This window comes from Lissotriton helveticus, chromosome 4_1 (assembly GCF_964261635.1).
Source record: "Lissotriton helveticus chromosome 4_1, aLisHel1.1, whole genome shotgun sequence".
In the NCBI taxonomy this organism is placed as follows: domain Eukaryota; kingdom Metazoa; phylum Chordata; class Amphibia; order Caudata; family Salamandridae; genus Lissotriton; species Lissotriton helveticus.
This window is the reverse complement of record NC_136063.1, coordinates 674019266-674032709: the sequence shown is the minus strand read 5'-3', so window position 1 is coordinate 674032709 and position 13444 is coordinate 674019266. Positions and strand designations below refer to the sequence as shown.

The window sequence follows — 13444 nt, the reverse complement described above, 5'->3', positions numbered from 1 at the left end:
CACTATGCTCTGAGAGGGACCTCAGACCCCTCCCAGTCCTCCCCTTCCTCCGAAGGCTGAAGAACAGGCCGAAAATAAAGAGGCTGGACATAGGGGTATAAAGGCGCCATCGGCGGCGGAATCGGTGTCGAGCGACGCCGTTCCGGTGCTGTGTCCATATCAGGGCAGAAACCAGGGACGACATCGTCCGGGGGCAAGGGCGACATCGGAGGTGGTGCCAGTGGGGTCGACATCGGTGGAGGTTTTACAAGGTCAACCGGCGTCAACCGGGATCCATGCCTGTATCTCTGGGGGCCCTGCATTGCCAGGGCCTGATCCGACAGCAATGTCAGAGCCGGAGCCTCCGACAGTGAAGGGTGATGGCCCCCAGTCGGGCCGGCGGGGCCCAAAGGCTCGCCGGTGTTCCTAAGAGGCAGGCCATTGCTGACAGAAAGTCCTGCAGCTGGGCCGGAGTTGCCGACGGACCCAGGAAGGGCGGGTAGGCCAGCGGAGGCTCCGTCTGCACCCTCAGCCGTGTTGTGCGAGGGGGAAGTCTGAGAGGGATGGCGCTTCTTCAACTTCTTGTGATGCTTCCCCTTACCTGACCCCAAGTGCGAAGACTTTGATCCTGACGAACGATGGTGGTGGCTCCACGACCGGTCCTTCGACCTCCCACGGGACCGGGACCTTGAACAGCGCGGAGCAGACTGCCGGACTTCAAGCTACTTTCGGGCCCGCTCCCACAAAGTCTTTAGTGCCATGGCCCGGCAGTCGGGCGTGACTTGGGGTCGTAGTCAAGCCCCAGGCAGTAGAGACACACATGGTGTGGGTCCGTCACCGACATCATGTGTTTACAGTCCCGGCAGGACTTGAAGCCGGGCATCCCTACGGCACCAGCAGTCGAACGATTCAAAGAAAAGGGACAAAAAGACCTTGAAAAACTCAGTCAAAAAGTGACTGGGGGTACCTCTCTCTCCGGATCTGCACTTGCTGGCGCAGAAAAAGAAAAAACTTACGTACGCGTGCAAGGACGGCGTCTAAGTAGCTGCCGCGACATAATCTCTGTAACCACGATGCCAACGACGGACGCTGAGCCGCACGACGCCACCTTCCGAAGCGCAAGGGTACTGCTGACAAAAACTTTCCGGATCCAGTCTGACGCCTGGGGGTAATACTAAGGTAAGGAATCTATCATTACGTGTTTCTTTCCGATGGCTCAATATTATGGCACTATGGAAACGCCAGTTACTCTTGATACATCAGCTCTCAACCAACCTAGTGTGCAGGAATGGTAGGTTACCTGCGTGCCAGCCGGCCGAGGCTCAAACACTGCAGTTATCTCCCAAGGAATATCCCTCCATCCAAAACATTCCAGAGTGTTTAGGTTTGTATCTCAGCTCAAACCCACTAAAACCCCCACAGTACTGATACCCGCAAATCAAGGCAACCCAAGGAAAAATAGCTTGGGTCAAGCACCTTAGGGAAATGTTCCTGGGTGAGGAAGACTGGAGGAAAATACCATGGGAATAATTTTTTTTTAATCTCACAAACGTCTTATTCAGTAGACTGACCGAGTTAGAGTGGTCATGTGCCCAGCAACAGAAATCTTACGTATAGATATTGAAAATATATGGTTGCAGTGGGTTTCTATGCAGTCCATAGGTGATATTTGTGACTAAAACACAGTTACCGTAAATGGATATTTCACTTTCAGTTGCTTTACAAATTTGCTATATGCAGTGCACACGGTTTACTGCCTGCAAATGAATGAATGTGTTAAAATAAAATACAGCTTGTTTGGGTGACACGGAAGGCAAAGGGGTACATGTGTTTAAACAATCTAATTCTGGGGTTTTTGAAAAACAGGTTTGTCACAGAGGTGAACAAGCATCCTGACAAGTGAAAGGCTTAAACTAAAATCTAAAAAGTCAGTAAATAATCAGCTATATTATGACACATTATGAACAACTTTAATTCTACAGGTAATTCCAATAACAATGATGCTAAAATATAATAAGTTACTGCCTTACCTGCTGCTCTGCAATAAGCGATGTCTTGAGGTTCTGCATTTCTTCATTCATTTGTTTTTCCTGACATTCAAGCTGCTGCAAAAATGAACATTTTTCCTCCTCAAGCCTCCGCTGAAGTTCTGAAGCTAAGCTTGCTGAATCCCCACCAAATGATTCGTCAGTAGGTCTAAAAAAAAAAAAATCGGAATTAAAATATATACATCACCTAGACATAATTAATAATTACAAACTCGCACTGTATTAAGCTCAGTAAAGTCAAACAAAGTGCCTACCTATTACAATTTTATACACTAGAACATTCAATTTAAGTTTAAATAATATGTATGCCATTAAATGTAAAGTACTGCGATGCACTGGGCAGCAGAGAGTTAATGCACAAGTTACTTACCTTCGGTAGCGATATATCGTAAGAAACATTAGTAGAGAGATTCCTTACCATAGAATTACCCCCAGGCGTCAGACTGGATTCGGAAAGTTTTTCGTCAGCAGTAATCCTGCGCGTCGGTAGGCATCGTTGTGCGGCTCCGCGTGCGTCGTTGGCGCCGGGATGACGTCGCTGGAGCTACTTAGACGCGCCCATGCGCGCTGACGTCCGTTCTGTACTCTACTTTCCATGCCAGGAACGCAGATCCATGGAAGAAACTGACCACTGATGCCATGAAACTTGGGCCCTGAAAGGGATGACCTTAACCCTAGAAATCAGTTCGCAGAACGGAGAGGATGGGTGAGGCGGTAACGAATCTATCACTACTAATGTTTCTGATAGATATATCGCTACCGAAGGTAAGTAACTTGCGCATCTGAAAGAAACACGTAGTAATAGATTCCTTACCTTAGAATAGATACCCCAGCAATACCAACCCAGGTGGTGGATCTGCGAACCAAGATCACACAAGAAAGTCCTAGAGAACAGAATGGCCAAAGAAGCCGTCTCTCTGTACCTGGCTGTCCAGGCAGTGGTGCTTGGTAAACGTGTGCAGCGAGCCCCACGTAGCTGCATGACAGATGTCATGCAAGGGAACTCCCTGTTCCAGAGCAGTAGTGGCTGCCGTCGCCCTGGTAGAGTGGGTGCGCAACCCCACCGTAATCTCCTTTTTAGCCAAGGAGTAACAAGCCTTAATGCACAGAATGACCCACTGAGAGATGGTCCGCTTGTGCACAGCCCGATCTTTCTTGGTGCCCACGTAGCCAACAAAGAGCAGGTCATCCACCCAGAACTGTTTTAGGTCCAGACGGTGGAGCCTCTCTTACTCTTTTGAGGGATGCGGAGGCGGAAAGAAGGAGGGCAAAGCGATGGTCTAAATAGTGCCTCCAATAATCTTGGTTGGATCCCCCAATGGGCACAATAGTCTTTTGCTTCTATGTTTGTTTATTGAAATTCATTTCATTTCAACTTTTCAAACATGTTGGATTACATTATGAATCTTTCCTTATGCATATAGTACTCCAAAACATTTCGAGCTGGAGTTCTCTTCATCAGGGAGCAAGCTCTATAATAGAATCATAACACACTGAATGTCTACCCAATGTATGTCAATTCAAGTCACATTTCCCAGCTTCACTAACACATTATTTTCATGCATTATTTCTTACTGGTTGCCAGACGACATGTGTGCTTGTGACACAACCCTGATTCATGTGATGTTTCTAACGTGTACATGCCTAAAACTGTGTATTAACATGATTTAAATGTATTCACCCGTGGCGTCTTACATGTATATTGGCATCCGTTTTTCAAAACGCTGAAAAAATCACGAAAAAACGATGTTTAACAACTATGTTTCACGTACACGTGTGAAACGTTAATTACATTCTAACTACCGCGCTATAATGCGGTGTTCACTGACCGTAGCCCTAAGCTGGCAGATGAAAATAGCTTCTTGACAAACTGATCCAGCTTCTTGGTTTCCCTATCCGGAGGTGCAGTAGGGAACATGGTCTGGGATGCAGAGGCTTGGACAACCAAGCTCTCAGAGGTAGGGTGTTGGGTAAGGAAGAGGGGGTCGCCCGGAGCCGGGCGATGGCGGTGGGCCACGTTCCTGTCCACTGGAGCTCCTGCGTTGGGCCTGGACCAGGTGCCCAAAAGAACTTCATTAAAAGGCAGCAGGGGCTCCGAAGAGGTAGCCGCCGGTTGGAGCACTTCTGTCAGGAGGTTTATCCTGATGGCCACCTTAGGGAGTTCAAGGTGGAGAGCCTCGGCTGCCCTACGCAACACCACTGCGTAACTGGCTCCCTCCTCCGTAGCCACAGGAGGAGGAATCTGCATGCCAAGGTCAGGTGAAGTGTCAAGACCACTGGCATCCCTCAAATCCTCTGTCCAGTCCGGATCATAACCACAGTCCTGTGCTAGAGGGTCCTCAGACCCCTCCCAGTCCTCCCCTTCCTCCTAAGTCTGTGTAACAGGCTCAAAATAAGGAGGATGGACATAGGGCACCAAAGGGCCTTTTGGCGTCAGTATCAATATCAGGCGACGCCAATCCAGCACCGTATCCGGGATGAACCTGGGGACAACGTCGTACCGAGGACCGGGCGACGTCGGAAGCGGTGCCGGGGAGATCGGCGCCTGCGGAGGTGTCACTAGGTCAACCGGCGTCGATCGGGATCCGATCCCGGATCCCTGGGGTCCTGCGGCATCGGGGCCAGAGCCACCGTCGACATCGGGGCTGGAGCCAACGGTGATGGCAAAGCAGGACCCCAAGTCGGGCTGGCGGGGCCCGCAGGCTCACCGGTGGGACCAGACGGCTCAAAGAGTCAGGCCACGGCAGCAAAAAACTCTTGCACCTGAGCAGGTGCCACCGCCGCTCCTCGAAAGGGGGGGGTAAACTGGCGGCGATGTCGTAGACTCCGCCAGAGCCTCGGGGTGGCACCGCCCGCACCCTCAGCCGCCTCGCGCGACGGGTGATGGGAAGTCGAGGAGCGACAATGCTTCTTCGACTTCTTTTTGGAATGCTTCGACTTACCTGACCCCGAGAGCGAAGACTTAGATCCAAAAGAATGATGATGACAGCTCCGCGACCGGTACCTCGCCCTCCCGCGGGACCAGGACCTCGAGCGGTGTGGAGCAGACTGCCGGACTTCCAGCAACTTTCGGGAACGCTCCCGCAAAGTCTTCGGCTCCATGGCCCGTCAGTCGGGGCACGACTTGTGGTCGTGGTCGCACCCCAGGCAGTAGAGACACAAGCAGTGGGGGTCCGTCACCGACATCATGCGATGACAGTCCCCGCAGTTCTGAAACCGGGCATCCCTACGACACCAGGAGTCGATCAACTCGAAAAGATGAGGAAAAAGGCCTCGAAAAGCTCAGTCAAAAAATAACTGGGGCTAATCGCTTTTCCCGGATCTGCGCTTGCTGGCACAGAAAAAGAAAGGACCGACATCAGGGCGCATCTAAGTAGCTCCAGCGACTTCATCCCGGGGTCACCGACGCATGCGAAGCCGCAAGACGACTCCTACCGACTTCCAGAGGTACTGCTGACGAAAAACCTTCCGGATCCAGTCTGACACCTGGGGGTAATTCTAAGGTAAGAAATCTATCACCACGTGTTTCTTTGAGATACAGAAGACAAGGTTCTAACATGGCATAAAATGAAAGCAAGAATCTCTCAACTGTCTTCAAGTATTATTATTATTATTGAATTTCATATGCTACGGTGATTGTATTTCAAAAGCAACATGATGCTAGATGAGCCATTTCTCAAATGCCATTAGATTTTTATATTTAAAATAAAAAAAGAGGTTATTTAAGTTTGAGAAATGTAAGAAATGCATATACCAGAAACATGCTAACAGTTTACGATATGGTGCAATTTCAAATTTGTGGGTAAACTGACAAACGCACACTGCAGGTTAAGCGTGAATTGGATCTGTGCTTACTTGTAGCAAAGTTGAGTGGGTGTACCAGGGTATCGCCCTCTGGTCATGGGTGTCAGTAATAACAATTGTGCAATGCATTCCCCTGGCAGGGGTTGTGGCGCAGCAGCCAGAGCTGCCGACTTGGGAGCTGGGGATCTCGGTTCGAGTCTCGGCATCGGCATAACATCCTGTGTAAATCACAATCTCCCTGTGCCCATGGACAGTGCCTGGATACCCTCACGGTTGATAGGCCACGCATTATATCTTTACAAAATTTAGCATCCCCTTTGTGCACTCCTCGAAGAAACTGGTCGTTTTTAATCTTGGTAACTCAGTAATCCAAAAGTGTAATCCAATGTAGAATTAAAGGCCCTTCAAAAATGTTGCTTCATAGTTTTTCTTTATTCGTCAATATCCCATTAGATACCCACGTTATTTGTGTGAAATCTTGTGATGACACTATATAATATGCTTTCAAAGAAAATATAATTCATTGATAAATAAATAAAAATCATTTAGCTACATTTTTTAAGGATCTTTCATTTTAAACTGGAATACACTTTTGGATTACTGAGTTACCAAGATTCGAAAGGAACAATTTCTTCAGAGAGTGCACAGAGGGGATGTTGCTCCTTACAAGGGTAACACATTGTGGAAATTCAAATTTGTCAGACACATATCAAAAGAAGCATCTTCTGTCCACACCATCGGTCAGATTAGGAAGCCTTGGAAAAAATGAAATACCCATACATGCTCATGAACAGGGAAACTGAGCTACTGGAATTTGGTGTGCATTCTTTCCTCTTTAACAGCAATTGGTGTGCATGCTTACTTACAGCAGTAAGAAAACAAGTTACTTACCTGTAACTTCAGTTATCCAGTATTGGTATCTTTCATAGATTCACATGCCTGAATCATTCCCCGTCGTCGAGGCGGGAGTCCCACGGTAAATAAAAAAGCAGTGCCAAAAGCACTTTGCAGTAGTAGGCCCTAGAAAAAAGGCCTGAGGCCTATATTATAGTAGCCTATCTACCTCCTTATGCTAAAAGACCCAAAGTCTTTGCTCCAACCAATCAGCTCACAGCACCCTCTAGAACCTTCCCTGCAGAGCCAGCTCTCCTCAGATTTTCGTAGCACAAGTGGGAACAAGTATCCCAAACTAAGAGAACTGACTCTCCGGGGAGGAGGGTGGGTTGCATGTGAATCTATGAAAGATACCAATACTGGATAACTGAAGTTACAGGTAAGTAACTTGTTTTCTTATCCAGTATTGGGGTATCTTTCATAGATTCACATGCCTGAATCAGAATAGCAAGCAGTAAGCCAGGCAAAGTCGGTTGCGGATGGTGGGAGACTTATTGCAGTGCACCCCCATGAGTGTATCGTCAACAACCAACAAACGCTTAGAGATTGAACCATTACTACATCACGTTCAAGTTCAACATTGACATTACTCATTTTCTTTCTGGAAAGAAATCTTAGGCATCATACAACAAAAACACAACATGTTAAATGCTTTCATATATATATAAATACAATCTAATAAAAGCATATACTTTAAATGAAATAAGTGAACATCAGTACCTGAACATACTCCTTATGGAAACAGGTGACGTAAAACAGCTTGACCTACTGCCGCATCATCCTGATTTGCTGATTGTAGGCAGTAGTGTCTTGTAAACGTGTGGACATTCTTCCATGTCGCAGCACGGCAAATGTTCTCAAGCGTCACTCCTGCAAATAAAGCCGCAGACGCTGCTACAGCTCTTGTGGAGTGAGATCGAACAGACCTTGTCAATGGTCGATTAGCCTTGACGTGGCAGAATTGAATCGCGGATGCGATCCATCTGGAAATTGTGGCTTTAGTGACCGCTTTCCCCAAAGTATTTTGACCATAAGCCACAAACAATTGATCTGATCTTCTCAAAGTTTTGGTTCTCTGAAGATAGAATTTTAAGCATCTCTTGATGTCTAAAGAATGCAATGTCTTTTCAGCCGGGGTTGACGGGTTTGGAAAGAAAACTTTCAGCTTTACAGGTTCATTTAAATGAAACTGGGAAGGCACTTTCGGTATGAATGTTGGATTTGTTCGTAAAGTGACATAGTCCTGGGAGAAATGCAAAAAGGGCTCCTTTATAGTGAAAGCTTGAATTTCTCCCACTCTTCTTGCGGAAGTTAGCGCCAATAATAAAGCAACCTTCCATGTTAAGAACTTGAGGTCGGCTCTATGGATAGGCTCGAACGGATGTTTCATCAGTTGTGATAGAACCGTGTTGAGCTCCCATTCCGGTGGTGAGGGCTTGACTGGTGGATAAGCCCGGAACAGACCTCTCATAAATTGCTTGATTAGCGATGAAGAGCAGAGTGACTGAGCATTGGTCCTCTTTCTGTACCTGAATAAAGCCGCTAAGTGGACCTTTATTGATGAAAAAGAAAGGCCAGATTGCGCTAAGTGTAATAAATAGGGCAATATCTTTTCTGCCGGTGCCTCTATAGGGTGCAAAGCACTAGAGATGCACCATGCGCAAAAACGCTTCCACTTGAGACGATAAGTCTTTAATGTACTCTGGGCTCTTGCCTTCTCTAGAATGTCCCGGCATTCCTGAGGAATTTGAAGATGCTCAAATTCTAAGAAGTTAGGAGCCATGCGTGCAATTTCAGTGATTGAGGATCTGGGTGAAGTACCTGACCCTCGTTGCGTGATAGTAGCTTCGGAACTACCCGCAGCTTGATCGGTGGCTCCTGAGAAAGTAGCATGAGTTCCTGAAACCAATACTGGCGAGGCCACTTGGGAGCAATGAGGAGAAGGCGACAACTCTCCACTTTCATTTTGCGCACCACTCGTGGAATCAGAGGGATCGGAGGGAAAGCGTATGCATATGTCCCTGACCATCGCATCGAAAGGGCATTCCCCCTTGACCCCTGTTGAGGATACCTGCTGGCGTAGTACCGGCATTTCTTGTTCTGTTGGGTCGCAAATAGGTCCAACCTGGGTTTGCCCCATCTCTGAAACACATAGTTCAACTGGCCGTTGTCCAGTTCCCACTCGTGGCACTCTGACAAAGTTCTGCTCAGTTTGTCTGCCAAGGTGTTGTAGAGGCCTCTGACATGCTCCACTTTGAGGGTTATGTTGTGAACTGTTAACCACCTCCATAGCTCTTGGGCTTGTTTGGATAGTGTTGCCGATCTCGTTCCTCCCTGCTTGTTGATATAAAACATGCTTGTGGTGTTGTCCGTTCTGACTAAGACCGAGGATTCCACTATCCTGGGGAGGAACGCTTGAAGAGACAGACAAATGGCTTTCAGCTCTAGGCTGTTGATGTGGCATCTCTTGTCTTGCTGAGACCATCGTCCCTGCACTTGCAGTTCCTGGAGGTGACCACCCCAACCCTCCATGGACGCATCCGTTGTAAGAATAAAATCCGGAGGATTCTGCAAGAATGGAAGCCCCTGCTCCAGATTGCTGATCTGAGACCACCATTGGAGTGCGTGTACCATCCTGTTGGTGACTGTGATGGTGTCCTCGAATGAACCTGTCGCTTGATGCCATTGACAGTTTAGCTCCTCTTGCAGCGGTCGCATCTTTAGACGCACCAATGGAATGAGGTTGATGGCTGAAGAACACATCCCCAGAAGTGATGCATATAGGCGAACTGAAAGTGACTTTCTTCTTGCCAGCTTTCTGGCTAACGCCTGCAGACGGAGTTGTCTCTCTCGAGACAAGGATGCCTTGCATTCCACCGTGTCTAGGCAAGCTCCTAGGAACAACAGGCTTTGTTTCGGATGCATATGAGACTTGGTTTTGTTGATTGTGAGGCCTAGCGATGCGAAGAGATTGCAGCATGCCGTAATGTCGGCTCTCACTTTGGCTTCTGATGGACCTTTGACTAGCCAGTCGTCCAAATACGGGAAGACCTGCACTTTTGCTGCCCGAAGAGCTGCTGCCACCGGGGCCAGGCACTTCGTGAAAATCCTTGGGGCCGACTTGAGGCCGAATGGGAGAACTTTGAATTGATAATGGGCGCCTGCCACAGTGAAACGGAGGTACTTCCGATGGTTTGGGTGGATTGGGATGTGGAAGTATGCGTCTTCCATGTCCAAGGAGGCCATGTAATCTCCCTCGTTGAGGCAACTGAGAATGTCCGAGAGGGTGACCATTCGAAATCCCTGCTTCTTGAGATATTTGTTCAGATTGCGCAGGTCTAGGATCGGTCGCCATTCCCCGGTTTTCTTTTTTACGAGGAAAAAACGGGAATAGAAACCCGTCCCTCTCTGATGGATTGGAACCTTCTCTACTGCGTTCTTGAGTAGCATAGCTTGAACCTCCTTGAACAATAGGTGAAGACGAGGGGGAGGGGGGCCCCTGGGCGGAGTTGGTGGAGGTTTGGTGATGAACTCTAGGGTGTGACCATGTTGGATCAAGTCTAACACCCACCGATCCGATGTTATATTCTGCCATTGTTGTTGAAAAGCAGATATTTTCGCGCCCACGGGAAGGTAAGGGGTTGGAGGTGGCGCCCAATTGCTCTCACTGTTTCTTGTGACTGTCTCGTCCTTGGTTGTTTGCGCGCCTTCTTCCTCCTTGACGAGAGAAACCAGCCGATCCAGATTGTCTGTAAGCAGACTGGTAGTTTTGACGGTATTGTGGTTGATACTGTCTGCCTTGTTGGTAATAACTTCCCCTGGAAGAATAACCTCGTCCTCTAGCTCCTCTGAACGCACCTCTTTTATATTGTAAGGATCCTAGCGACTTTGCGGTATCCGTGTCAGTTTTAATCGTCTGGAGAGCCTCATCGACATGTTTTCCAAAGAGAGACTTTCCGTCATAAGCCATGTCCAGAATTTTCAACTGAACCTCCGGACGAAACGTAGTGGCTTTTAACCACCCTTGACGTCTCAGGACGGCTGCTCCAGCCAACTGCCTGAAGTTCGTATTCGCCATATCTAGAGCGCAGTCGATGGATTCTTCCGCTGCCCGCTCTCCTTCCATTAAAACTTTCCTGGCTTCTTGCCTTGAGTCCTCTGGCAATAGCTCTATGAATCTAGCCATCTCCGACCACATTTGGCGATCGTAGCGTCCAATAATCGCCATTGAATTTGCTATCCTGATGGATGCTGCAGCCATAGTGGAGAACTTCTTCCCAATAAGGTCTAATCTTCGTCCCTCTTTATCTGGTGGAGTAGAAATAGGGGTAGTTGGGTTCTTTGACCTTTGCTGCGCCGCTTGAGAAATTACCGAATCCGGGCGTGGATGGCCAATAAGACACGCCGGACTAGAAAGCGGGGCACGATATTTCTTTTCTATTCTGGGTAACACAGCAGGCACAGATGCAGGGTTTTCCATTATCTTTATGCCTTCCTTCCAAATAAACTCAATTATGGGAATGGCTCTAGATATCTTCCTTGTTTCCTCTTTAAAGTCATGGAGAAAACACTCCGTTTGCTCCACTGTAACAGGGAGCTTAAACCTGGTTGATGCCCTCTGCATCAGGTTGTGAAAACCACCTACATCTTCAGGCGGTGAATCTGAAGGTTGTGGAGTCGGAGGGGACGGCATGGGTATAACATATTCATCCCATGGGTCCGATGAAGGAATGTTAGGCAACTCTCCATCTTCTACCTCCTCTTCTGATGATGAATCCAGAGGTTGTGGAGGCAAGACCGGTTGCGTAGTGTCCACAATTGGAGAAGCCGGTGGCTGTTGCCGAGGAGGAGCTACCGTGTCAGATTGAGGTACTTGCGGAGGAAAACGCTGTTTGTAATCCGCCAGCATAGCCTGTAAATCCTGTATCAAATTAGGCGGCAACTGAGTGACTTCCGGGACTCTAGGCCTTCTCTGATGATCCAATGAATGAGGCACTATGATATCCCCTTGGTAATAGTGCTCAGCGTATGAATCCTCCTCATCATCATCTTGGCACTTGATGACAAGCTCGGATGGATGACGTGCCACACCAAAAGCACCCTCATCATCATCATCCTCATAGTCATCTTCTTCATCATCCGCATAGGTTTCCAGAAGATGAGAAGGCATAAGTGGAGATATGTATGAACCTTGTTGCCTCTTAAAAGACACTAGTTGAAAGTTTTTTGTCGCTATTGGCGTACAAAAGGCCTGATTCCCAGTGGCAGGTCTTAATAAAGCTGGTTCCATCGACCTTGATGACCCCGGAGACCAAGGCGCATCCATTTGTTGAAAAGATGTCGTCGTCGACGGATTTATCGTCGACGAGATCGACGACGAGGGCATCGTCGACGATAGGCTTGCCGTCGACGGGGCTGTCGTCGACGGGCTGGACGTCGACGGGACAATCGTCGATGGACTCGTCGTCGATGGAGCCACCGTCGACGGGACGGTCGTCGACGAGGCAACCAATGACGGGCTCGTCGTCGACGGGATAGACGTTGATGCTTTCTTCGTCGACGAGGCAGTCGTCGACGGCGGCGTCGCCGACTTCGTCGACGGGCTCTTCTTAGATGACGAGTTTTTTGATGATGACGACGTCTTCGTCGACGAGTCGTCTACGAGAGTTCTTTTTGTCACGATACTGATTTTAGTAGACACAATAGGTGTAGTGATAGACGTAGTGGATATCATGTCCATAGAAGAAGAGGTTGAAGTGGAGACAGTGGTAACTGGAGAGGAGACAGTAGAAGTCTTACTCACTGTTTTCTTTGCCGGATCGTTGGTGGCTGAGGCTCCAGAGACAGAATGTTTGGATCTCTGTGAAGAGCCTGAAGTAGAGTGGGAGGCCTTAACATGCTTTCTCCCCTCACTTATCTTATCCTCTTGAGACCTCGCCCTCTTGCTAGAGGTAGAGGCTCTGTCATCATCATCCTTGGAAGAGGATTTAAGCCACAAAAGGACTCTGGCCTCCCTATCCCTTAAGGTCTTGGCAGGGAAGGTAACACAGATCTTACAGGTCTTTGCCTCATGCTTGGGATATAGGCAATAAATGCAGTCCTTGTGTAAGTCATCCACATGGACCCTCTTCTTCTCACATGTTCTGCAGGGTCTGAACAAGGCCTTCTTGTCAGACATCTTGAAGCTCTGAAGAAAAAACTGAGTCAAGACTCAGGGAGACTCCCTTCCACACGACGTGCGGTGAAAATCTGAGGAGAGCTGGCTCTGCAGGGAAGGTTCTAGAGGGTGCTGTGAGCTGATTGGTTGGAGCAAAGACTTTGGGTCTTTTAGCATAAGGAGGTAGATAGGCTACTATAATATAGGCCTCAGGCCTTTTTTCTAGGGCCTACTACTGCAAAGTGCTTTTGGCACTGCTTTTTTATTTACCGTGGGACTCCCGCCTCGACGACGGGGAATGATTCAGGCATGTGAATCTATGAAAGATACCCCAATACTGGATAATTGTTGCTCAGGTATTCCGAGAGCAGAAACAGATGAAGGACCATTTTTGATGACAACTCAAATTCAGAAGAAAATGCTCAGCAAAAACTCATGTAGGTTTGGGTCGGATCCAGAAACTTAGGAAAAATGCATTTAGTGGAATAAATGTATAAAAGAAATATGTAGCAAAAAAAACAAGTGACAAAAATAACTTAAAATGGGAAGGTAGAACATTACA

General features: G+C 48.1%; 1 protein-coding gene across 6 annotated transcripts in view; it reads right to left on the bottom strand.

Moving 5' to 3' along the window:
* RB1CC1 (RB1 inducible coiled-coil 1) overlaps nt 1-13444 on the bottom strand; it is a 647143-nt gene that overhangs the window by 218373 nt on the left and 415326 nt on the right. For all 6 annotated transcript variants that reach the window (XM_078687307.1, XM_078687311.1, XM_078687309.1 and 3 more), the window contains one exon: nt 2010-2175. In XM_078687307.1, the coding sequence (XP_078543433.1) occupies nt 2010-2175 (166 nt within the window). The remainder of the gene's footprint in view (nt 1-2009; nt 2176-13444) is intronic.